Source organism: Mytilinidion resinicola (genome assembly GCF_010093595.1).
Source record: "Mytilinidion resinicola strain CBS 304.34 unplaced genomic scaffold BDZ99scaffold_5, whole genome shotgun sequence".
In the NCBI taxonomy this organism is placed as follows: Eukaryota; Fungi; Ascomycota; class Dothideomycetes; order Mytilinidiales; family Mytilinidiaceae; genus Mytilinidion; species Mytilinidion resinicola.
In genome coordinates, this window is record NW_022985441.1 from 782,803 (window position 1) to 807,477 (window position 24,675).

General features: G+C 51.0%; 9 protein-coding genes across 9 annotated transcripts; 6 read left to right on the forward strand and 3 right to left on the reverse strand.

Annotated features, from left to right (window-relative positions):
- Positions 1–115: 115 nt before the first annotated feature.
- On the forward strand, positions 116–2,303 carry BDZ99DRAFT_248322 (actin-like ATPase domain-containing protein). Its single transcript, XM_033713657.1, has 2 exons — positions 116–944; positions 1,027–2,303. Exons 1-2 carry the CDS (start codon positions 427–429, stop codon positions 2,132–2,134), a joined length of 1,626 nt encoding a protein of 541 aa, XP_033580015.1. The 5' UTR covers positions 116–426; the 3' UTR covers positions 2,135–2,303.
- A 567-nt stretch (positions 2,304–2,870) lies between these two features.
- BDZ99DRAFT_568311 (uncharacterized protein) lies at positions 2,871–4,380 on the forward strand (the record flags this gene model as incomplete). Its single annotated transcript, XM_033727777.1, has 2 exons — positions 2,871–3,156; positions 3,208–4,380. The coding sequence occupies 2 exons, from the start codon at positions 2,871–2,873 to the stop codon at positions 4,128–4,130; spliced, it is 1,209 nt and encodes a 402-aa protein (XP_033580016.1). The 3' UTR covers positions 4,131–4,380.
- A 4,039-nt stretch (positions 4,381–8,419) lies between these two features.
- On the forward strand, positions 8,420–8,749 carry BDZ99DRAFT_460360 (uncharacterized protein). The gene has a single exon (XM_033719372.1). The coding sequence runs from the start codon at positions 8,470–8,472 to the stop codon at positions 8,686–8,688; it is 219 nt and encodes a 72-aa protein (XP_033580017.1). The 5' UTR covers positions 8,420–8,469; the 3' UTR covers positions 8,689–8,749.
- On the reverse strand, positions 8,716–9,803 carry BDZ99DRAFT_381579 (putative RTA1 domain protein; the record flags this gene model as incomplete). Its single annotated transcript, XM_033715242.1, has 2 exons — positions 8,716–9,445; positions 9,505–9,803. The coding sequence occupies 2 exons, from the start codon at positions 9,801–9,803 to the stop codon at positions 8,716–8,718; spliced, it is 1,029 nt and encodes a 342-aa protein (XP_033580018.1).
- Positions 9,804–11,092: 1,289 nt separating this feature from the next.
- BDZ99DRAFT_517345 (uncharacterized protein) lies at positions 11,093–11,797 on the forward strand (the record flags this gene model as incomplete). The annotated part of the gene is made up of 1 exon (XM_033725169.1): positions 11,093–11,797. The coding sequence occupies one exon, from the start codon at positions 11,093–11,095 to the stop codon at positions 11,795–11,797; it is 705 nt and encodes a 234-aa protein (XP_033580019.1).
- A 62-nt stretch (positions 11,798–11,859) lies between these two features.
- On the reverse strand, positions 11,860–14,111 carry BDZ99DRAFT_382428 (uncharacterized protein; the record flags this gene model as incomplete). Its single annotated transcript, XM_033715277.1, is given in 8 exon segments — positions 11,860–12,593; positions 12,646–12,920; positions 12,972–13,202; positions 13,256–13,341; positions 13,393–13,630; positions 13,739–13,858; positions 13,874–13,945; positions 14,005–14,111. 8 exon segments carry the CDS (start codon positions 14,109–14,111, stop codon positions 11,860–11,862), a joined length of 1,863 nt encoding a protein of 620 aa, XP_033580020.1.
- Positions 14,112–14,671: 560 nt separating this feature from the next.
- On the forward strand, positions 14,672–15,699 carry BDZ99DRAFT_248423 (uncharacterized protein). Its single transcript, XM_033713658.1, has 3 exons — positions 14,672–15,202; positions 15,281–15,330; positions 15,581–15,699. The coding sequence occupies exons 1-3, from the start codon at positions 14,944–14,946 to the stop codon at positions 15,662–15,664; spliced, it is 393 nt and encodes a 130-aa protein (XP_033580021.1). The 5' UTR covers positions 14,672–14,943; the 3' UTR covers positions 15,665–15,699.
- A 970-nt stretch (positions 15,700–16,669) lies between these two features.
- BDZ99DRAFT_517348 (membrane copper amine oxidase) lies at positions 16,670–19,908 on the reverse strand (the record flags this gene model as incomplete). Its single annotated transcript, XM_033725170.1, has 9 exons — positions 16,670–16,697; positions 16,751–16,777; positions 16,840–17,084; positions 17,134–17,144; positions 17,204–17,697; positions 17,763–18,668; positions 18,720–19,115; positions 19,168–19,221; positions 19,646–19,908. The coding sequence occupies 9 exons, from the start codon at positions 19,906–19,908 to the stop codon at positions 16,670–16,672; spliced, it is 2,424 nt and encodes an 807-aa protein (XP_033580022.1).
- Positions 19,909–20,891: 983 nt separating this feature from the next.
- Positions 20,892–22,684, forward strand: BDZ99DRAFT_381822 (sugar transporter; the record flags this gene model as incomplete). The annotated part of the gene is made up of 5 exons (XM_033715260.1): positions 20,892–21,115; positions 21,169–21,226; positions 21,292–21,520; positions 21,576–21,721; positions 21,770–22,684. 5 exons carry the CDS (start codon positions 20,892–20,894, stop codon positions 22,682–22,684), a joined length of 1,572 nt encoding a protein of 523 aa, XP_033580023.1.
- Between the last annotated feature and the right edge of the window lie 1,991 nt (positions 22,685–24,675).

Genomic DNA, 24,675 nt, shown 5'->3' on the forward strand with positions numbered 1-24,675 from the left:
CAGTGATGAGCCTCAGCCAGTCTTCTACCTCAGCCTCCGTGGGAAATGGGCAAGCCCAGGCGGATTAGAATACCGAGTGCACGGTTCGGCTTCACCGCAGCTGCGGTTCGTTCGCCCAGTCACCATACACTACACCCAACGGCCTCCGGGTGCAACACCAACGTCCTCAGATAGAGCACCCGCCCGATCCTGCTTGTACTCTGTGCCTGCCCGGCCGCGTGCGAGGGCGTTTTCTAGTTTAAATTTCTTTCTTCTGCGCTGTCGTTCACTCGCTTGGCTTCCATCCCGCCGTTTTACATACCCCTCCACGCGTCAGCCCTATGTAAATTTATCGTACGAACTCCCGTCAGCGTGCCTTAAGTTTCTGCCTCCCTTTGGTAAAACTGAATTCTGCTCGTCTTGTTTGTCTTGCGTGTCTCAACCGCCATGCGGAGCTCTATACAGGCCCCCGAGGATGATGCCAGCTTGAATGACTTTCTATCTCCTTTGACCCGTCCTGTAACTGAGCATGGTCTCCTAGACTTGGCTCGCAGGTTCGCAGAGACATATAAACAGCTCGCGAAAACATCCACGGAACACTTCCTAACTACGCCTGTCACCATCCTGCCAACTGGGAAAGAGAAGGGCAAGTTCCTGACGATCGATGTGGGCGGGACCAACCTCCGTGTCGGGTTCATTGAGCTTCTTGGGGAGAATGAGACGGAAGGCGTGGAGTGCCAATCACTGAGCCAACTTCCTTCGAAAATCAGGAGGTCCCATGAGAAATCATGGAACATCGAAGAGCATATGAAGATGGACCAGGCCGAGGACCTGTTTGCGTGGATAGGTGACTGTATTGCTGAAGTCATTACGGGTGCTCTAGACGACGCTTCAGAAAAGGGGACTGACGAAGCTCCTTTTGGTGATGAACTACCGTTGGGTATCACATTCAGCTTTCCTATGACGTATGTATTGCCAAAATCCCCTCGACATCTGCCCTTCGAAGCAGATCTCATGATAGCTATCAAACTAACAGAGCAACTGCAGGCAAACATCAATGTCAGAAGCAACGCTAATGCCCATGGGCAAAGGCTTCGCCATCACATCTGACTTGAACCTCGGGAAAATGCTTCTGGCTGGCTACGGACGACATATAACTAATCGAAGTACTGTTAACGACGATAAGAGAGCTAGTAACATGCCCTCAAACAAAAAGAGGAAACTTCCATCACTACCAAGAATCCGCATCGCTGCTATTACGAACGACACCGTAGCTACCTTTGCCTCCTTAGCCTATGCGGTACGGTCCACGTCAAATAGTCGAGTCGCAATGGGCCTCATCGTCGGCACCGGCACCAACGCCACCGTGCCTATGGAGCTGGGCTATCTCCATCCCGAGAAAGTCGCAGAGCTTGCAACCCCTGGTAGGGCGGATATGAGGAAGACGGTCGTCATCAACACCGAGTGGACCATCCGAGGGACGGACAAGCCCTTAGTAGACCTCGACATCAAAACAAAATGGGATCTGGAACTCGACAGGAACAGCGAGGCGCCCGGCTTCCAGCCATTCGAGTATATGACAGCAGGGCGGTACCTAGGCGAGATCGTACGACTTGTGTTGTTTGATCTACTATCCAAAGACGATAGCGTGAAAGACATACCACATGGATTAAGGAAGAAAAACGCCATATCAACGCGATTCCTGTCAACGCAAGTAGCGGACGGGAGCAGCCTGGAAAGTCTCAGCGCAGAACTTGAGAAGATAATACCGTCGAGGTCGGCTTTTTGGACCCCACAACGGTGCGAAGTGGTTCGGAGAGTTGCGCAAGCGGTACAGCAACGCTCTTCTGCGCTTGTTGCAGCGGCGATTGTGGGCTTGCTTGGGTGCGTGCAGGATGTTCAGCTGCACGACGCTCGGGAGACAGACGGCGTAGAATCGAATCCTTCAGAAGAAATCATCGTGGCGTACACCGGTGGCCTGGCATCCGGGTATCGATCCTGGCTCCCTGATTGCCAGAACTGGGTTGATGTTCTCGTTCGCAAGGGGTCGGCGACGAACGCGTCAAAGCGGGTGGTGTTGAAGGAGGCGGTTGATGGAGGGGTCATCGGTGCTGCGGTGTTGGCCGGAATGACCGAGGGCACTGCAGGCAGGTAAGGTGTGTAGGTTGGAGGCACTTGGGTCTTGAGAAATGCGTCGCAAGCAAGAGGAAGGTAGACTAGAAAACACTTTTTTTGCTCAGTCTCTTTTTTCACGTCAACATCTGCTCTGCCTCAGGTTTCATGCTCGTTTCCCATGTTGAGTTGGTGGGTTTGGTGTAAGTGATAGAGATGCTCCACTTGTACTACCGTGATCCATTGTTGAACCGATACCCGGAAGGTAAAACGTAGATTGTAGTGGCGTAGAACCCTCGGTGAGTGATATCGTTGGACGAGGACGTGGTGTAGCTACGCCGCGCCTAATCTGTGATGAGGGCACTGCACCCACGAGGTTGATGGTCTGGCGTAAGCTTACTGCATGCAGTATACTTGAGTGCTCGACGTATATTGTCTTGCACCCATTCGACCCACGATGGTGTTGCGGTAGTGCTGTTGGGAAGCCGCTACCCGATGCGGAAGCGGCTCGGTCTCAACGTCACATGCTGCACAGACAACGTCGAGCCTCTTCACCACGATCTTCTCTGAGACAGTTTTACACTAGCCGTACGCACAGACCGGCAGTCACGAATCTGTGATTCTATTCAAAAACTTTATACACTTTAGTTACACACTCACTCTACGCTTGTGTACACTTAACTAGCACCGCTTGAGGTTCTCTGGTAGGCTATATCAAGCTGTGACGCGACATTTTGGCAAGTCTAGTAGCTCACCAGGCCATTCAGGACGACTTCAAGATGCGCCTCAGATCTACGAACGCGGTTCTCCTCTGCGTCGCTGTCAAATCCTTCGCCCAAGACTCGCCCGAGAAACTATGCTACTACGACGAGGGCAAGCTAGCTCCCGCGGAAATCATGCCGTGTTTTGAAGGTGGCCCGGTCTCGTCATGCTGCATGGAGGGAAGCAATTGCCTGGCCGACAATGCTTGCTGGGACCCAGCGAGTGGAGCTACCTATCAGTATGGTTGTACCGATTCGAGTTATCAGGATGACAAGTGCCCGAAGAAGTGCGGCTATGATACCGGTACGATCTACAGCGCAAGACAAGACACACACCCCAGCTGACCATTGCCAGAGGCTTCTCACTGGATAGGGCTCGTCTACTGCGATGGCGAGGGCGATACTGCCAGTAGCCGCACACCTAATAATACTTGGCTATGCCATCATCCTGAGAATTGTGGAGGCCCAAAATTCTGTCCCAAGGAGACCGTATGGCCTACTACGCCGACGAAGATGCCTCCAATCTCATGCGCTCAGCTTCTGAACCCCAGCGCCACTGCCTTCTCAGACGGCAACCCATTGGCGTCGATCGTCGTGCTGCCCAAAGACCCTGACGGCGTAGCTAGCTACTTCTCAGCTCACGATGTGCCGACCACATCGAGCTCGCCCATTACCTCGGTCACTTCGGCCGCCTCGACGACGCCAAAGACCTCAACTCCGTCCACTCTTGCGACTACCACGACTGGTCTAACCGCCTCCCCTTCGTCCCCCTTTCCTGTTTCGAGCGGCTCTGGGCCCAACATTGGGCCCGACCCTCCAAACTCCGGACACTCATCCGCTCTGAACATCGGCCTGGGCGCCGGCATCGGCATCCCCGTCTTCTTCATCATCACAGGCCTTCTCAGCTTCTACGGCTGGCGCAAGCACAAGCAAGCCAAGCACGCCAAATTATCATCGCCGCAAGACCCGCTAACCCCAACAACCGATACCTACCCAGTCGGTGCAGCAGGCTCTGGTTTCACACGCAAGGCCGAGCTCGACAGCACGCCTATCAACAGTCCTACTATGACTACTATGGGCTCTGGAGCTACAGATAACGGGCACGGGGAATCGGTGTATGAGATGGAGAGTCCGGAGACCTCGCCGCTGGCGCCTGTGCATCGTGACTTTTCGTGGCCGCCGAATGGAGAGATCTATGAGATGGAGGGGGATATTCCGGCCAGGCCGACGCGGCAGGAGTTGCCCTCGCCTCAGCAGCCGAGGCGGGGAATTGATTAGATCGGGTCTGGTTGATGAAGAGAAAGGTGGTGAGGTGGTATATGGATGAGCTGTACAGTACAAGCGGTCAGGGGGGATTTTCCTACGACTGGGCGTCCTGTGTCGATATTTGGGCATTTGCATTAGGGAGAGGCGTCTGCTGGCTTGTCACGGAGGGGCTTTTTCTGTCGCCCAGTTCCTCGATGACTCGTTGGGCATTCGGTAAGTATGATACATTTGCGGATACTGAATCAAACATCAGAAGTAGGATTTGATTGCGAAAGAAGGAATGCCACCGCTTGGCAGGCTTCTTTGAACAATAAGTGGCAGCCTACGAATTTGTGATATTATCCTAGATACACACACGCCTGAGACTTGTGTACACGTGCCTCGCACCGCTTATAGCACCCTGGTACGTTATTATGATTTGGGAAATGAGGGTGTTGGCAAACCGTTTGGCTCTCTGGGCCACCTTAGACGGAGCTTACTTCCATCTGTCTCTCTCTCATTTCAGGCAGTTACTTTGAGATTCATCCCCTGATCACCGGGCAGACCACCCTCTTCCCTTCACGTCACTCACGTGCCCCGGACCGACTCGCTCCGATACCTCAATCTTTCGCCTATAAATCTTTTTCGTACATTTGGAACTCAACTCTTCTTCAGGAGCGAGATTTGGGGTACGGGATCAAAACTTGTGATGGCACAGCCCTGATGAGCCTCTTGCTCTGCAAACACCGCGCAGAGCAGTCGTACATGGAGTGGGGGAGTTGGTGTTTTGCAAAAATGTCTTTCACGACCATTGATGGTGACTGGTGGTGTGGTGGTGTAGAAACGAGGATCGAAGCCTTGTATGGGGGCGGAGGGGTGGGTCAACAGGGACTCCGCCTAGCCCGATGGGAGGATTGGTGGTATTGGGTTGGATCGACATGGGGCCAGGAGGAACCAAATGGTGGAGGGGGGACCTGGGAGTGGATGGTGATGGAATTCTCGATCTTACGGTTAGTATGAAGAGATGTGCTCTTGAACGCTGCTGATCTTCCGCAGCTGTCTGAGGGAATAAAGAGATGAAGGTAAGTAGGTAGGCGATCTTAATCACTCACTAGAAATGATACTTAGCATCAAGAGAGAAGTATACACCCCTCCAACCATGGGCCGCTAGCTCTGCCTCGTTTGCAGAACCCACAGACCCCACTATATACGAATGGGGGATGCTGTGGCCACAAACCCGTCCATAGCCCGATATCGTTTCCGATTTCGATCCCCCAATACTACCAGAAGCTCCATTGAACCATTGTATCTTCAGGTTTTGAACACGTCACACCACACAAGAAACTCATGCCGTCGTCCGTGTTGCTCCCCCCACCCACCAGACAACCATGACGCGACGCTTACCGGAGTTTTGATCTCCAGTGGCCTTCCAACTCTCCCTTGCTCAATCAAACCTCCCTAAACCCGCTCTTTTCTACCCTAACCCATAGAAAAAGACGAGCGATGAGTCAGCACCTTGCTCACGGATTTTACACGTGCCATATCAGAAGCATCGCCAAGTCGATTCTATTCCATTCTACGAGACTCCCATAGGAGACCTCTAAACCACGTGCCTATCACGTGCCGCTTACCTAATCCCCCTTCTCTCGACTATGAAAACTTCGCCCGCCTCTGCTCTCCTAGAGCTTTCAAGGAACGGGTTGAGGAAGACTCAAGGAGGATATGGGTTGGGGGACCAAAAACAGGACTGACACCGCTGGATAAAGTGGCTGCCTTTTCTATGGATGGAGGACCCAAACACAGACCTGACACCGCTGATTAGTGGATGCCTTTTCTGTTGTCGGGATTACTGCACGATCAAACTCTTCCTCGCCCCAAAACAATGGTGGGAGGTGGGCTTGGCGGTGCAAAAGAGGCCAGGCGAGGTATCATGGTGTGAAAAATATCGAACAAGTGTTACGATGGAGCTGGAGCATCGAGTCGTGGAGAAGACACGTTTATGTTCTCCTTCAAAAGGCGGAGAAAGGGGGACTTCATGGGGTGGGTGGTTTGAAAATTGTTGGAGCACGAGCTGATGGGGGAAGTGGTGTGTAGGTTTTTGGGGATGTTGATGATTGTCAGTGTTTGGCGGAGGCGATGGTGGGAGCCTCAGAGGCACGCTGGGCGTGCAAAAAGTGACACACTCGTCAAGCGCTCCTTCTCGTGTGCATACCTGTCTGCCACTGCTTTGGGCGCTTCGACGAGTTTCTATATAGCGCAAGGTGAGGGGTTTCTATCTCATTCATATTCTTGAAAATGCATTGAAGCACCGTGGCACCTTAACATCCTGGCTACCCGGTCGAGCTAGCCTCCCGGTCGAGCCACCTCCTTTTTGATTGTTTTTGCTCCACTAACTCCAAACGTCTACCTCAATAACACTACAAGTTGTACACCAAATATGACTCCACCTAGCTCAAACGATGCGCAAGCTTCTGCAGAAGCTCGCCTCCAGCTTGCTATTGATGCATATCGCTAGTACAAGGTCCCCTCGCTGTACCAAGCACACAAGCTCTTCAACGTGCCATATTCGACTTTGAAAGCGCGCAACGCCGGCAGACAATCAGCTCAGGCCTCTCAGCAATCACAACAACGTCTATCTGTACAGGAAGAAGATGCACTTGTCAAGTGCATAATCCAAATGGCGGCCTGGGGCCGGCCAATCTCAATTACGTGCTTGGAGGGCCTGGCTACCAGCATGCTTCGAAAGAAAGGCGATTTCAACGTGCTTGGCCACAACTGGTACAAGAACTTCCTCCAACGACATCCGAATATCAAGCCAAGGCTTGCTCGCTGCCTCGATCAATCAAGACACAATGCCGCAGAGTATCAAGAGCTGGAGAAGTGGTTTTCTCTCTACAATGAAACTGTCCAGAAGTATGGGATTATTATGGAGGATCAATACAATATGGATGAGAAAGGCTTTATGAAAGGCACAGGAGATAGCTGCAAAGTTCTTCTTCCTGTTCAAGAAAAGAAAGCTTGGTCAATTCAACCTGGAGATCGCGATTGGGTATCGACCATCACGGCTATTGGCATGAGCGGCTACACGGTTCCACCATACATCATCTTCCAAGGCAAGCAGATACAGCAGTCCTGGATCAATGCATCTATCGATTCCCGCACCGTTATACAAGTTAGCCCAGCCGGCTGGACCGATCGCGACATTGCTATGCGCTGGCTCAAGCATTTTGACAGCTATACAAAGCCTATTGGCGAGTATCGGCTCTTAATTCTCGATGACCACAACTCGCATACATCTCTTGAGTTCATATAGTACTGTAAGGATGTAAAAATCATTGCTCTCTGCCTGCCACCTCACTCAACCCACATACTCCAGCCGCTTGATGTTGGCATCTTTTCACCAGTTGCAAAGGCATACAAGAAGCAGATTCGTGAGCACAGCATCTTTGGGGCAGAGCGCATTTCAAACGAGCAATTCACTATCTTCTATCAACGGGCAATACAACAAGCAGTCACAAAAGTCAATATTGCTAGTGCATGGAGAAAGGCAGGCCTACTACCTTTCAATCCTACATTAGTACTGCAAGAATTCAGGCCAAAGACACATCCTTTTATTAGTATAACTAATGAGAATGGTGTTCGAGTTGATATTCAAGCAACGGAGGATCAGTCAAAGAGGATAAATACGCTTATTGCAGAGCTTCTTGAAGAGGTTCCTCTCCAGCTTCATTCCACTATTACTCATCTACAAGATCAGGAGGTTTTAACTGCTAAGGAGAGAGCTGCTGCTCTACGAGGCAAAGAACGCTTTGCAAAGTTAGCCTGGAAGGAACTGGCAATGAGTTTTGATGTATTTATGTAGCAATTCACTCCTTTGCCCCCCTGCGAGCCTCATACGCCACCAATACGCTAACCGGGTGGCCAGGATGTTAAGCAGTGGCAACAAGTGCACACATGAGACAGCTTGTTCTAGATTTAAAGTGCCATCTTTTCCTCGCCCCGCGTCAGAGGGCTGATGGTGTGGAGGACTCCTCAATTTGGTGGTGGAAATGGACCGAGGTGCGGAATGGTGGTGAGCAGCACTGATATGGAAGTGATAGGCTGGCCCATAGCTCCATCCTCCACTACATTCTGATTTGAAGACTAACGCACATAGAGCGTTGAGCGGAACATCCTTGACGGGCGGTTTTGCCTCAGCCTTGACGAGTGCTTGTACGGGGCAAGGAAAGGAAGGAATATTGACTGCTTTTATGTCACTTATGAAAGAAGATGAGAGGGTCTCCCGTGGGATCGTATCACGAGCACATTGAAGCATCCGGTTCCGACCTTTTAGCTTGACGAGTTCCTTTTTCTCTATGATATAAGCCTACCAATGAACGCTGCTCTAGCATCCTTCCTATTATGCACCATAAAGACAAAAGAAATCTACACCCCTGATACCCAAGTCCTTCTCCCTGAAAGCACACACAAGCCCATAATTCCAAGATCAATCCAATCAAGCAAGCTCCACCCTCTCCATCGTGTCTCCCGTCCCATCCCTCTCATTCCTCAAACTCTTCGACATCCTGCCCTCACGTCTCAAGCTCCTTGACCCCTTCCCCAAATAATCCTCCACAATTCACGCCGTCGCACTCACCGACCCATGACTCCCCATCCCCCTATACCCCCCCTTATAATGCCCCTCCCTAAACTGACTCAACGGCACCGCCGCCTCCTCATCCTTCCCCCCCTTCTTAGTCTTAAACGTCCAATTCCCATCCGCCCAGTGCCCATCAAAACAGACACCCGGATGCCCCACCGTCAGCGCCGAGCAAGCAATGACAAGCATCGCGCCCTCAAACACCATAAACATCGCCTCATTATTCGCCAGACTGCCATTAAACCCGCCCCAGAGCTCCGCAACGCGGAAAATCGACCGCACGATAATGAAAACCGTCGCCGCCGCCAGCGCCCACAGCATCACCCTCCACATCCGCGTCTTGCGCAGCGCGCTCAGCTTCTCCGACTCGTCGGCCACGAGGTCCGGGTGGCGCCAGATGCGGAGCCAGATGGCGGCGCACAGCGCCATAAAGACGCATAAAGAGACGACTTGGAAGATCAGGCCCGCGATCATGATGTGCACGCCGAGGTCGTGGGTGGTCTGGTCGCCGGTGTCGGCGGTGGCGGTGATGGCGCCGCCGGCGGATTGGAGGATTAGGGAGAGCAAGTCGCACGAGACGAAGATGATGCTGTAGGTGCGCGGTTTGAGGGGGGAGACGGGGGGCCCGTAGATGACGATGACGCGGCCGAGGGTGAGGTAGATGGCGGCGGAGAGGAAGGCCGGGGCGATGGTGAGGCAGATGAGGTTTCTGTTAGGAGTGGTTGTTAGAATGGTGTTGGTAAGAGGGGTTGGGGGGAGAAGACGTACTCAAGGAAAGGGTTGAAAGGGAATGGGTTGAAATGCAGCTGTATCCGTCCTGCGTATCCTATGATCTCTAGCAAGAGTCCACCGAACATGCCGGCCAGGTATCCCCATGTTCGCTTCCGTATGCCGAGGTAGATTTGAGCGATGAGGATGATGCCGAAGATGACGGCGTAGAGGACATTGCCGGCGAGGGAGGGGACGTAGGTGAAGTTGGCTAGGTACATGGGACAAGTGTCCAATGTACATAGGTCGGTGTTATTGATGAGAGTTTGATTGGTGAAGGTGATATTTGAAGGGAACATTGTTGCGGTTGTTGATATGGTCGATGTAGATGCAAAAGTAGAGTGAGTGGTGCGGATGAGTGGTGATTGGTTGTTAATCGCGAAAGGGTATAAGGAAAAGACTCGTAGAAATCTGTATATAGAAAAAAGTCTATAGCAAGAAGTAAACCCCAAGTGCACGTGTGAAGAACTGATGGATGATGAAGCTGTCTGGATGACCCCCCTCCTCTGCTTCACCCTTTCCATTATATACACCCACCTTTCATCACCACACCCACTACTCCGATCTGAGCAGCGCACAACACAGCCTCCTAATACCCGGGCCCCTGCAACTGCGAGCGGCGCGCGTCGCTCGACGCATGGTGTAGCGTCGTGCTTAGCCCCAGTCGGCTATCTCGGTAGAAGCCTGACTCTGCCGAATAATAGCAACAATCCGCCCTAAAGAGCAAGGTGCTGCAAATCCACCGAGGTTCCCTCGAGACGCATCAACTTATTTCGTACAGCCTCCTACGGAATAAATGTTTGAAATGGCTGAAAGAGTATGAAGAGATCACGTGTACGGGGTTTGGGTTGTTGTCCCTACGGACGGAGTAGTCCTTAGTCCGACCGCTTCTCCATCGCTCAACACCAAGATCCACGAAGATCCCAGCTATTTCCACGAAATCAGTCGTATCAAGGCTCGACAGTTGGTAGCAAGGGTCAGTGACTAGCTCGAGTATACATTCTGATCCGTAAGGCCTATGTCGTGCGTTGTGCGTTGTGCGTGGGAGGTACGTACAGGACCCAGCCACAATGAGCTGCGAACTGCGAAATTCGCAGCGAAGCCCGCACAGTACAAGCCTCGCACAACTGCGATCGGACGCGCGCTGGTAATGGGTTCAAGGAGCTTAATAGTGTGCGGACCAATGATGATGAATGGCTAATGGAGAATCGAAGAATTACATGCGTACCGTGCATTGATGCCTGTTGTTGGCCTGGTAGCCTGTAGGGGTCCCACTGTATCGAGGACACGGAGTAGGCATTTACTCCTCGTAAGGCTGACAGACTTGCCTATGGGTTAGTTGAACGATACTATGTTGAGTGCATGACGGACAGTGCTGTGGAGAGGATGCTTGAGATGAAAGGTAGAATATATGTTCCAATGTCGTGTACTGTGAACATGTCTCCTTCATTCCAGCTCCATCCAACTCTTTCATCTTTGCATATTCGAGCACAGCCGGATCCATTTTCTGTGATCTCAACACCCGTAAGTCGATCTCCCAAATCTGGGGCCGCCAAATACCGACATCACGGTCCCCGCAGCGAGAGCAATGGCGACATGGATCCTGCAGCGCGTTTCGCTATTCGCCGTCTTGACTTTTATCCTCCATGCCCCCATAGTGCTGTCATCTTCTGCGGTCTCCACTCCACCTACCACAGATAAGATGCCGCCAATCATCCTGCTCAAAACAACCACAACCAGTACGGTTCCTCTTCGCAACGCCCTCGCTCTACTGGGTTACGAACAACTCGCCATTTCAACCATCACTCGGAACTCGACACGGCAGCAGACCTACGATACGGAGGGCGAGAAGCTGTTTGTGGAGCTCCACTGGGCCATCGACGACGATTTCGCGACTCTCGCGTCTTTGTACCCGTCCGCGAGGTTCATCCTTCCAGTTCCGGAACATCCAGCAGAGTCTAGCCGGGCGAGGAAATGGGCTCGTAGAGCGACAGGAGCCAGTGTTTCGAATCTTGTGGAGAAGCTGGAGGCTTATCAGTACGCCGCTTCAGTACGCAACTACTTCCACGATTGCAACGAGGAGACGAGGTTGCTTGAGGTGAAGAATGGGTGGCTTGGGGATCGCAGCGGAGATTGTTGGGTACAGTTGTGCGAATTCTTGGGGATGGGTTATAGCGTTGTGGAGCGCATGAAGCTGCGAAAATTCCCTGATACTGCGAGTGCTGGAGGTTCGGATTGGAAGGTTGTTTTCCAGGGGCTACACTGGAGAGGATGGGACTTGAGAAGTCGGTGAAGTTAACGTAGAGGCCTGCCTGTCTTTTTCTCTGTATCGATACCCTCTTGGGGGACGAGACTTCAATAGGTGCCGCCAATGGTATCTGGCATCCATCCTCCCATCATTTCATCAAATGTTGCGTCAGAGTAGAAGTTTGCAAATTGCAGGTCATACATGCCATCCATCAATATCGCATCCGGAACCGTTGGGCCAACAACGGTGCTGGTGTTGAAGATACCATCTGCTATTGGCTGGGCCATTAGAGAGAACTGTGTGCTGTATTGAGCGTTGGGGTGTTGGAAATTAGAGTCTACTCGCTCCGAGCCCCTTTGGTCTGGGCCCGCAGCTGGCTTCGCAAAATGCCACTCGTACCATTTCTGGATCCTCTGGACACGTTTGACGTAGTGACCAAATACGTCCATGTCACCGGAAGCGTCTACGCGGCCAGTCACTAATGCTTCCAGTCTAGCGATGCACTCTCTTAGGACGCTCGACATGTCAAGAACTGTGCCTAGGCTTCTCGACTGCTGAGTTACCAAGCTGCTTCCCGCGACTAGGGATAATTTTGTGGATACGGTGAGAGCAAAGCCGATCTGGATTAACTCCGTGTTGTTAAGCAACTTTTCGGCACCTAATGGCATTGTGATGTAGAACCCTAAAAGAGATTTCGCAGAAATCAAGCCCGCTGAGAGAATTTCTTGTCGCCAGGGGGACCAAGGTATGGATCGTGTTGCGTTAGGACCACAGTGTTTGTCTAGTAGACTGATTTGGTAGAGATACAACTCAACCGTATGAAAGAGCATTCCCAGTAAGTCTGAATTCGAGATTAGCTTGGAAGGATTGAGATAACTCGAGGTGGCACATACGATTCTCAGACATCGGAAAAGGAAGTCGCTCTCGGAAATTGTCAAGTTCGGCTCGAAGTTTGGTAATGTGTAATTCGACAGCTGCGTCTGGGTCGATCAAGTTGAAATGTCCAGAAGTCTGGTGGCTGATATCACCGAGGATCCGCTGAAGTTTGATGATGTAGACAAGATACTTGTCGGTGGCGTACTCGGATTTTTCCTTGAGTGAAACACAGGTGTCCTCAATGTATGTTGAGTACGGGAATGTGATCAGCTTCTGCAGCATGACGGCAATGCTATATAGAGTCAGCACTCGTTAATATAGACAGATGATGGCGAAGGCTTACGAGGAAGATAAGTAGTAGCAACCAGCCACAGCTCGCTGTACGTCTCGACCCCAGCTACTCTTGGCCGAGTCTAGTACTCTTGGGTTTGGAGAGTCTTCGGATACAAGACCGGGTGCAGATTTCCATGATGACAAAGTTTGTGGGGTCCTGTCCAGCCTCAAGTCGACGATAATGCTAATGGCTATTGCTAAAAGTTGTGAGTACCTCCGAGGCCGGCTGTGATATTGGCACCTAGAGGCTGGTTAGAAATGTTGGAGTGTTAGCGTAAATGGTGATGGAAATACCATGCTAGATGAACGAGGAGGCCTTGCAATAGCTCGAAGGAGACTTCTCCGCCGATGATGACGCGAGCGCTAATGTACTTGTTCACCTGGCCATGTTAGTAGTCCATTGTAGTACAGAGCTTGTGGTAGAAGGTTACCTCTTTCCCTAACAGCCGTTGCAATGGCATGTCATCATACGAACTAGCGGCCAGAAGAACTAAGAACAGAAATGGCTTTTGCAGGCGAAGCTCCTCAGCGGGCATATGCGTCGGGATGACGACAAACGGGAAATGCGGTGTCATGTACGTCTTGAACGTATGTAGAAGAGCGTTGGCAGTCTCGATTGTGATCAGTCCTGAGTTAATTACGTCTTCGGTGATTTGAGCTGGGATAGAGCTGTCTTCATAATCCGTAGGTCTGCGTGCTGTACAGGGTCGCTGATGACGAAGCTCTCGCAACCCCATAGCCACAGAGGAGATGACTGGAATGGATGCATCTGGGGACCGGGGAGACTGTGATTGCTCTCCGCCTGACTGGCTCTGAGTGTTAAGAAGCTCGTTGACCTTGGCCTCTAATGCCTCGATTCGGCTGCAAGGACCGATGAGCATGGTACAATTGGACGACCTAGGGCGGACTTACTGATCTTTGCGATAGCCTTGAATACGGCGTTTGGCTTGTCGAAAGGTGCATTCTTTTCCGAGACGGTCGCATCTAGAGCTCGCTGTTAGCGTGCAAAACGAGTGAGGAGACACGGAGTAGGCGTTACGGACCGATCACATATCGGCGACGCGGGATTTCGATGGCATTTAATTTTCGCGTGTGCACAGTTTTGACAGGTTCTTGACAGAGGCAAAGGGGATCGTTCACGCCCTGCCATAGTAAGTGACGGGAGCCAAAAGGAAGCGTGGATATTGCTGAGAACATCGAAAAGATGGTGTATTTGTAAAATGCAACATGAGTGGCAGTGCGGGATGAGCTGGAGGGCGTTGGGACGTGCTTTGGCTAATGCAGACACTATCAGGTAGAAAACAAGGGGAGCCCATGAATAGGCGGCCCCAAGGTGGCACCCTGGAGACCTGAAACAGCGCTGCCATTTCAAATTGAACGTCACTGAGCTACTATAGACCACATCGGTGACTACAATCAGCGACCAAATTTGGTGCATGATTGTATTTTCATGGTGGAGGTGAAATTAGTCACGTGCTGTACAGGTGATTCCGCGGTTCGGCTGGAAGATCCGACGCGATCTGAGGCTATACTCCCACTTCTCAACCTTCAGGACTCAGAAGCAGCTCCACGGCATCGCGACACTTCCATTCTTCATTAGCTTCACCCTTGACTCATTGGTGGTGCATTGATGCTTCAATGCCCTGCTGCCCTCAACTAGCGGCCTTTTTTCTAGGGGGTCGACCGTGGCTCTGTTAGCTGAGATCCACAACGTTACACCTCATTCAGACTCCTTCCCTCTACCCCTCAACAGCCTTCCGTCCCGCTATCGTGCTTCTGGCCCACTTTCTTTCCTTCTTCTTTAGCTGCACGCGTGGCAATCGACCAACGGAAGCTACTGGGGACAGGATTCCCTGTATGCACCCCACGAGCTCGCACAAATTCGCAGGCATCGCCGACGCGCCATACATGTTTTCAACCCTGTCCTCGCTCGGCACCTCACCCCACATCCAATCCAACAGCGCCTTATTTCATGCTTAAGAATGGCGCTGGTTCTTGGCGGCCATATCGTAGAGTATCCCCTGGGCCCTCACGAAGTCATCTACCGCAAACCACCAAAGAGTCCGACACAATCACGCCAGCATGTTTGCTTCCGCTGCGAGCCCTGTGACCGCACATTCGTGGACAAGTTCGCCCTATCCCAGCATCTCGAATCCTCCAGCAAGCATAGCCTCTGCGGGAATTGTATGAGCGACTTTACTTCTAGCCAAGCACTGCGGGAGCATTGGCGCCAGGACCATTGTATGCACCTCTGTAATGGATGCGATACTGGCTTCGGCACCGCCGACGACTTCATCGCACATGCTAATGCTTGTTAAGTATGCCCACAGTGCCACAGACACAACCCGAATGAAAATAACCTTGAATTTGTAAGTGAAAAATCCTGTTTCTTTTCGATTCCTGCATGCACCCCGCCAATCGGAGTACCTTAAGCGAACAAGTTGCGTATCTTGATCCTTCCTTGACGGGGTAACTGGGGCCATTTGCCTTTCTGAAAGGGGACCTATCTCGGCGGCTTCTTTAAGGTGGTCTCCGAAAAGTCACCGAACTGCTAGAGCATTTTCTCTTTTAGAAGAGCTCATGAACGCACAGTAGTGAAGAGAGCTTACCAATCCTCAGGCTTGTTTGTCTATACCTATTCCTCTAGGCTTCAGCAGACTTCGGGATCGCGAGTGTATGCCACACGCCACAAAGCTGCAATAAAGACGCCACAGACCACAGAACTGCTTTTCAGACGCCACAGAGTCATATACACTCCGTCACTAACCACGCCTCACAGCACCGCCGGACCCATCTCCCCGCCACCATCCTGTGTCTCTCGTCTGTGTGCGATAGAGTCTTCACGACCTTTTCCCCCATCCTGGCCGCCACCATCGCACCTCCCGCCCCGCCTGCAGCCCTGAAGGATTCCCAGCCCCCTTCTCCACTTTCCTACCGTCGCGCTTGTCCCAATGCGGCCCGCATCGGCATCGGCATCGCCTTTCCCAATCCCTGCCATAGCCCTGATTAGGGAGGATAAGCGAAGGAAGCCAAGACGCTATGGTCGAGAAATGAGGCGAGGAGGTGTGCGTGTGCGCGCGGGCCGGTGTGGTGGGCCGGTGGTTTGAGGGCTAGGACGTGCGCGGGTTTTCTTGAATCACGATTGCTTGGCCTGGCGGAGGGGTATGAGTTGCCGGTGTTGGAGGGAGAGATAAGGGGTGCGGGTGGGATGTGTAGGTTGGGTTGTGAATGATGACTTGTTGTTCCCGTGCAGTGAATGTCGCTGTTGAGGTCTTGTGTGCGTGTGCTGTGGCTTCTGGTACTTCCCTATGAGAACTGGGGTGATGCAGGCGCAAAAGCAGCGACCTAGGGACTTCGATGTGCGAATTTTCAATGTATGAGGGGATGTCGTGGGTTAGGAGTTGGTCGCATTTTCATTTCAGGTCGTCTCGATCTCTACAGTCCCAGAACACAGGTTCGGATATTTTCTTGCCACCGCTTGGGGTACTTCCCTTGGCTTTTGAAATATTGATTACGATGTAAAGATGGACGCAGCGGAGATCAAGTTTCTTTTTAGCAGACTGAAATGCTAATTGGGCTACTCCTCACAGTGGTATCGAGCACTCAAGAGTATAACCCGTGCAGTAGTGATCTATCGGTGTGCCCAAACTTATGACGTAGTCCTGTAAGTCGGTCGTCTCCAGTTGCTCATCACACCTTTACTTCCACCTACACGATACTATCCGTCTCATAGTACCTGACGGAACATATTAGCAAAGATTGAAGAAGAAGGATAGAGAGGATGTTTACCAGTCACTGGGATCATACGGGAATTTCCTATCTTCCATTAGCCTTCTTCCTCCATTATTCACACACCCAGAATCAGTCACATAACGTACCTGATGACTACATCGCCCTTATAATCGGCCAAGTCGGGCTCAATCGGCTGGAAATCCAGCGCACAAACCGGCTCTTTCTGCCCGAACTCGGCGACTTCGCTAACAACGCCGTCTTTGTAGTTAATGCGGACCATGTTGACAGTTTCGCGGCTCGGGTCGCCTTTCAGGTAGTTGAGCGGCATGATTTGGAGACCGCTGTGAGCGGTAGTGAAGACCGTGTTGGGGAGGTCGCCTGTGTGGGGTATCTGGGGTGTATTAGTGGTTTGATGTGGATTGAAGAAGGGAGCTTAATACGTGATGCATGCCTGCCAGACGGTTAGCATGTTTTCAGATAAAGAAGCGGGATGGACGGCATTGTGCTCACCGAGATTGAACCACACGACCAAATCTTCCTGCATGAGCGACTCCCCATCAAAGAACTTGCTAAAATCAATAGGGGGGTCAGACACATCCTGCGAGTTGAACGGATGCGCAGAGCGCGGCTCTGAGTCTTTCTGTTTCGTAACCATCAAGTCGTAGCCGGCCCAATTCGCTGCGTTTACCAGATTACTGGAGTTCTGAACTGTCGAATGGATAGTGCCTTCCGAAGGTAGGATTCGATACCCTCGATACTCCCCAAAAGCATTCGGCTTGTCGGTGTTGACGACTGAGAATTGCGTCGCACCGTTGGCGGCCCAGAAGAGTTTACTCTCGTCCTCTGATTCGACGAAAGAGCGCTGAAGCTTCATCGTGTTGCGAGACTTGCCGCGGGACCAGGGGTAGGTCTCGGTCGTAGCGACGAGAGTGGTCATTTGCATAGTGTTTGCGGTGCCAAGGACGTCCATATCGAGTTTGTAATGTAGGACGTGATCATGCATGCTGAAATTGGAGTCAGTAGCTATTGAGTAGGACAGACCGGGAGAGATGTCTGATGAGCAACCAACCTTCCGGAAAGAGCATCATGGATATGGTACCCGTAGTCTCCGTTCTTAGCATAATACGTTGATTGAATGTATCCGGAGGCCCGCACTTCTATATGTATGGAGCCATCCATGTAAAATTGATAAGAGAACATGTAGTCATAATTCCCGACTGTGCTGACACTTCTCACCGTGAAGAAGATGTTCCTCGTGGAAGAAACATAGTTCATAGTAGAATGGCGTTGAATAGGATACCCCGCATCCATTTCGAAAAGGCAGATGCTATCGAGATGCGTGTGTGTTGTTTCCGCCGTATAGAAAGAGCTGTTGAGGTATGTCGCGTAGCTTGGGCAATCAAACCCTTTCACGAGTTCAAATGCGTAGGGTCCGAATCCATAGAAACTGTCTAAATAGGAGGTTCCAGATGAAACAGGGTCATTTCCGGCGTAATGAGCCAGTGCCTCCTCTAGGCCGAGCTCGTAGATGATACGCTCGCCTTTGTATCGAATGTTGAACAGTCGTAAGCCGGTATCACGCGTGAAAGATAAGTAGAAATCGAAATCCATCCATTTAACATATCGCTCTTCCACGTCCACCCTAAAGCGGGATCCAGCGGGAGCAACCAAGGAAGGTGGGTAGATTTTGTCCGCCGGGGGAACCGTTCCCTCCTGATCCGAATCGGCCCAAGTGTCTTCCACGTTTGGAGGCAATCTTTCGAATCCGGGAGACCAAAATGCTGCACGGAAAGCATCTGTGGTGGGATAGAAGACGTCATTGTAGAGCCACCCTTCGAGCGACCACTTAGATGGGTCTCGGCCCGTGACGTTTGACATGAAATAAAGGCCTAGAGGCAGAAGAGTCTCGGCGTCAAAATCTGACGTTGGATAGTTCCAGAATGTGTCCCATCGAATGATTCCGTCATCCTGCCATCTGTCCCACAATTAGCAGAAGTACGTTTCGGATGTAAACATCTACACCTACAACGGGTCGATTCCCCACACGTCTATCGTGTCATTGTCCAAGCCCAGACAGGTGCCGTTCCACAATTCTAGGGTAATGTCTTTGATGGAGGCGCTGACAACGTAGAGCCAATCGGAGTACAGAGTGTCATCATCCGCGTCAAGGTTACGGACTCGACCATTGTTTTGTTTAGTAAAGGGATAGGTCAACGGCTCCCAGGTGGCAGATCCATTGGTTCCGTTCTGTAGGGGCAGCGGCCCGACCAGGATATCCGCGTAGTACGGGTTCTCATCAGCGCGGTGATCTATCATCACATGCGCATACCGTGTTGGCGGTCGCTCAACAACGCCCTCGAGAAAAGCGAGAACATCTGTTTTGTTGGGCGTCATAAGCTCAACTAGCATTATGGTATTGTCCCTTGAAGAGTTATAAGACATCATTAGAGCGGATGGATGTAGCTGTAGCATACCATTCCGTTGCATTCTCAGTCTGAGTCAGGTTCAGCGATGTTTGGGCGAATAACCTAGTCGAAATTAGTATCCAATCTTGGAAAACTTCGACTTGCCACTTCATGCACGTGTTTTTCAGTTCCCAGGTCACGTGTACAGTGCTTTGTCACAGAAATCCGCACGCTTTCCTACCACTGTTGTGGGGTTCCAACGTACTGACAACCAGGGGCAGTGCATACACTTTCATTCTGCATACCCCCTGCTGACGCTGTCAGGGGTAGCCTCGCGAGCTTACCAGTTGTTCAAAAAGCGGAACTTCTCTCTCATTAAGAATGCTGAGAATAACATGAGGCTCCTCATGCAGCGGCAAACGAGTGCACGGATATCTTTGATGAGGAATTGTAAGACCTCCTCTCTTGGAAATATACGGGCTCTGCCCCTGGAGTCGAATGCAATCAAGGAATCTCTTCAAATCTCAACAGTAAAGATCACACGTACCATGCTGTTACTGACGCAGTTTCGTCATTGGTGAGTCCGGCCCAGACGTTTGGTTTGGGAGCCGCTAGCTTCCCGAGCTGGGTATCAACGCAATCCGTACCGCTGGGAGCTTCGCGTTTAGAATAGCCGGGAAAGCCCTTTCGTTTAGCAGAATTTCTGAGCCAAGCTGATTTGGGTTCCGGGCGGGGTCTCGACGCGACAAGGGTAGTATGAAAGGTTAACAGTAATAGCGAAAGCACTTGAAAAGCTTTAGAGAGGCCCATTGTGGTAGGTGATATCGAGACTCGAGGTTCTGCTGAGACTCAGGAACCGGGAGTTTGGCAAGCCTGTCTAAGGTTGACCTTTTGAACTGCATGGAAGTAGGATTGCCCCACCCTCTGCCACCGGGAGCCCGGTTCGGAAGATGTGCCTGAACGCTTCATCGATATCTAGCCGGCATTGGTGCTGTGGCAGGCACCGTTGCGGGGGGAGAAAGCAGGCTGTGTCAGTGGAGGCCCGGCAGTATGTATCAGTGGAATCCGGCAGTATGTGTCAGTTCTTTCTGAGCAACGAAGAACAAGTTGCTCGCTTATCTCATGACTCTGCCCATCAGGCGGGAGAAGGTTATGATGACAAGGACAAACGACAAAAAGGAAACAATGCCATGAATTAGCCCTACAGTAGCTATAGATGGGGAGTTCGCCGATAGACGATTCAAGTGCCGCGGGCGCACGGGATGGGACATGCTGGTCGACAGCAAGGATTCCGTAGTTGCTACTTAAAGCAGTTCGTGTCCGCAGATAAGGGTTCTCGCATGCTGATACTTCCTCCGTCTAAGCGGAGGATGAACGTTTGCCCGATGTCATAGTTGAAAGTGCTCGAAGGATTTGACGCGTTGAACTTGGGAGTTGATGAGAGAAGATGTGTTAGGCTAGTGATAGAGAGTGGAGGTTATTCGTAAGTGGGCGTAGCGGTAATCGATAGCATTGAGCATTTCTCAGCACGCTAACCTTGATATCACGACGACTGGCAATCATCCCTCGATGGATCCCCGCAATGCAACCTCAAAGTAACAGATGGGCAAGGAACCTGATAAGAAACCCCTCATCCCCGCGCCGGAAGGTGAGTGCCGACAGCATTCATCGGATCTTGTTTCACCGCTACATTTGAGCAGCGATGCCCGCTAGAACTACGCGTTCCAGCGCCTTATTTGTCTAACGCAACACTGCAAAAGGTCTCCTTTCAAAAACATCGTATTCAAGCTAACATGATTCTAAAAGCCGACGATGGCGCGGTGGAAGAGCGCGAGTCGACGGTGCAATCACCCAAAGCCTTCATTGATGAAATCGAGGGTGAAGTACGTGAAGCTATCGAGGCAGAACACCAGCTGGACTTCCTCGGTGCGCTGAAACTGTATCCCAAAGCCATTGGATGGTCTGTCTTTTTCTCGCTTGGTGTGATAATGCTCGCGTTCGATCCGCAGCTATTGGGGTAGGAAATTTCTTGAGCTTGATAAGGCTATGCGTCCTTACATTTGATATCAGGAATTTCTACGCTATGCCCGCTTTCCAGAAGGATTTCGGATATCAATACAACGGCGAGGTAGGGGCTCCCCATTCTGGGCCAAAGACAGGGGATGTATTGAGAGACTGACAATGAGTGATCAGTATATCATTTCCGCACCATGGCAGACTGGACTCAGTATGGGAAACCCGATTGGCCAGGCGGTCGGTGCTCTTTTTGCTGGACTTCCTATGGAGCTGTATGGACGCAAGAGAACGTTCAGCGTGTGCGTCTGTGGAACTGCGGGAATTGTGTTCATCCAGTTTTTCGCTCGTTCCCTTCCAGTACTACTCGTGGGTGAGCTGCTTGGTGGTTTATTATTAGGCTGCTACGGTGTGCTTCCTATTGCCTAGGCTTTTCGAGGATCGCTCGGCTAACAGGCCATAAGTTGTGATCGCGCCTGCATACGCGTCAGAGGTTTGTCCGATAGCCATTCGTGGGACACTCACGTCTTACATCAATCTCTGCTTTGTTATGGGTCAACTTCTGGCGAACGGAGTATGTGCTGGTACCTCGAAGCTATCAAATCATTGGGTGAGTAGCGCTACAAACACTCCCGAGTTCATTCTAAGCTTGATTCAGGCATATTCAATCCCCTTCGCTCTCCAATGGTTCTGGATTTTGATTATTATCCCCGGGATGGCCTTCGCGCCGGAAAGTCCATGGTGGCTAGCCAGAAACAATAGATTCGCTGAAGCTGAACATTCGCTCTCTCGGCTAGCTTCTTCAAAGGTAAACGTCAAAGCAACACTCGCTATGATCATCGAAACAGATCGATTTGAACAAGAAATGGAAGCTGGAAGCACCTATTGGGACTGTTTTAAGAAGATTAATCTTCGTCGCACCGAAATCGGAATCGGTGTATATGCTATTCAAGTTTTAAGCGGCATCTACCTTATCAATTACGGCACATTATTTTTTACTCGCGCCGGACTTCCAACCGACAAAGCCTTCGACATGGGCATCGGTTTCCTTGCCGTCGGTTTCGTCGGCACGCTGTGCTCATGGGTCCTCCTCCAGCACTTTGGTCGTCGTACGATCTACAACGTTGGCCTCACGATCCTCGCTGTGTTGCAACTCCTCATCGGATTTCTTGATCTGGCTCCCAATATTGATAGACACCCAAACATCATCTGGGCGCAATCATCTCTTATGATAATTTGGAATTTTTTTTACGATATATCGATTGGACCCGTCTGCTTCGTTATCTTGTGCGAAGTTAGCGCGACAGAAGTACGCGCGAAGACTATTGCCATATCCACAGCCGTGCAGGCCGTGCTTGGCATAGCGATGACTGTAGCTATTCCCTATTTGATGAATCCAGACCAAGCCAATGTGAAGGGAAAGCTTGGCTTCTTTTTCGGCGGACTTGCTTGCATATCCCTCGTATGGGCATTCTTCCGCATTCCTGAGACTAAGGGCAGGACATACGAAGAACTTGACATTATGTTTGAGAGGGGCGTGCGTACTCGGGACTTTGGAACCTACACGATTTAGGAGTAGAGGCTGCAGATACCGGTATCGTAAAGACTACTTTCTACCCTCCGATGTCTATCCATAAAGCATTCACCAGCAGTTTGAGGAGCTGGTCGTCACCGAATTTGACTTCAACCAGATATCTAATCTCGCCCGGTACCTAGCCTCACTTGAACAAAAAGTAGCAGCATCCATTTGTGGTCCTGATTTAAGATTCCCTATCCTTGATATACACACTTTTTCTGTGCTTGTGTACGCTTGCCCAACAACGCTTGAGGCCCTCTAGTAAGCTATCGAAAACTTTAAGATGCCAATTTTGACAAGCATGATAGGTCGCCACGCCACCTCCGACGGTGTGTTCAACGAAACTGCCACCCGGCTGTTCGTGATGAACTTTGGAAAATGCACAACCTGAAAAGCTCACGAACCACTTCGGAGATATCCTAGGGTAACATGCATAGTCTTTTCAAAGCTTGTCGAATTGCAAAACCTCCTTATGCACTGGCAATAATCTCAAAACATTGATTCAATCGGGCCTTCCTTCCCTGTTGTTCTCCCTGTGTGCACTGAACTCAACTCCCCACTTGGGGAATAATCGGAGACCTCACAAAGCAGAAACAAGAGCCACTTTCCGAGTCACGCAGATTGTTATCTGGGGCGACACCTGATCCGAGCCACTGGTTCAGGGATCCCGGAGTTTTGATATCGGCGCACATAAAAGCTTGGCCGCAACCTCTTCTGTAGACTGTGCTGATCTCTTAGACTTCGATCAATTAACTTTCCTTTCTGATACAACTTTGGACTGACCAAGGACTGAGCATCGCTTGCTCTTTTAGCTTTCGATCAAAATTAAGATGACAAGGACAGCCTCAATCCCGAGTGCGATCAACGAAAAATTCCGACGAGACATACACCGAAGCGATTGTGACTCCTGATACCAAACGCGTCAACAATCCCCATGGCGTCGCCCTAAAACCAGAAGATCGACATGTATATCGACCAGCTGCTTCAACACAAGAAATAGATTTGCTCATCAGTCTTTGCTAGTACGACTTCAACAAGAAGCTCATTTGGAAGATCGATGTCAGTTTATTGCCACTGCTATGTCTTATGTATGAAGCGACACTCCGAACCCCATGCGAATAACGGTATATATGCTAACTATAAAGCCAGGTTCCTCATGAACTACCTCGACCGCAGCAGCCTCGCTCAATGAGAGCAAAAATGGGTTGGAAGATGACCTCGGGATGAAAGGGGTTGAGTTCAACACTGCATCCTTCCGTCGCCAACCGTGACTTTCTTCTTCCCTTCCGTTGTGAACACCCTCGGATTCCCATGCATCACGACATTGCTGCTCACGGCGCCGGTGTGGGTAGCAACATTTGATTTCAATTCTTCGGAGACATGCGAGGAGTCCCTGGATTCATGAATGCAGCTATCGATGCCCTTCACAGGAACTTGATCATACGCTGGATGAACCTAGATACCGAAGTTGTGACCTACGTCTATAACAACACTGCCGAGCTGTCTCCGCCACGTAAGATAACTGTTCAATTCAAAGTTATAGGCACCGACACCCTCCACCACTTCCTCAAAAGTTATTATAACGATTGTGCTATCGGCTATATTTTCGACACACTGAAAATTGTGGATAAGGATGGAGGTTGGGGCCTCCGTTTTGGACGGGGTCGGTGGTCGAATGTTGACAGGTGCCAGTGGCATGACCACTCCGGACCTGGAGGAGTTTCGAGAAGAATTGCAACGAACGGGTGGCCCTCTCCATAGACGACGTGTATATGAAGGCTGCCTTGGTAAGGGAACAGTTTAATCGATTAGAGGGTGAAAAGGTCTCAGCTTGAGCCTAGCATTAAGTCATCCTACTACCCCCCTTATGTTTCTGCAAGACCTTCTCTGCCAGTGATGGATTGAGGCCTGACATTCGTGATTTGATTTAGAAATTGTGACTCTTCGATGTTGCCCAACAGTACATTGGCAGAGAGGTGTACACAGTG

What these genes read in the sequence shown, in the direction of transcription:
- BDZ99DRAFT_248322 (XM_033713657.1), top strand. Translation starts at nt 427, where the DNA reads ATGCGGAGCTCTATACAGGCCCCCGAGGATGATGCCAGCTTGAATGAC. An exon ending in ACATTCAGCTTTCCTATGAC is followed by an intron (nt 945 to 1,026) that starts GTATGTATTGCC and finishes GAGCAACTGCAG; the next exon opens with GCAAACATCAATGTCAGAAG.
- BDZ99DRAFT_460360 (XM_033719372.1), top strand. Translation starts at nt 8,470, where the DNA reads ATGAACGCTGCTCTAGCATCCTTCCTATTATGCACCATAAAGACAAAA.
- BDZ99DRAFT_248423 (XM_033713658.1), top strand. Translation starts at nt 14,944, where the DNA reads ATGGCGCTGGTTCTTGGCGGCCATATCGTAGAGTATCCCCTGGGCCCT. An exon ending in GCATTGGCGCCAGGACCATT is followed by an intron (nt 15,203 to 15,280) that starts GTATGCACCTCT and finishes ATGCTTGTTAAG; the next exon opens with TATGCCCACAGTGCCACAGA. An exon ending in ATGAAAATAACCTTGAATTT is followed by an intron (nt 15,331 to 15,580) that starts GTAAGTGAAAAA and finishes ACCAATCCTCAG; the next exon opens with GCTTGTTTGTCTATACCTAT.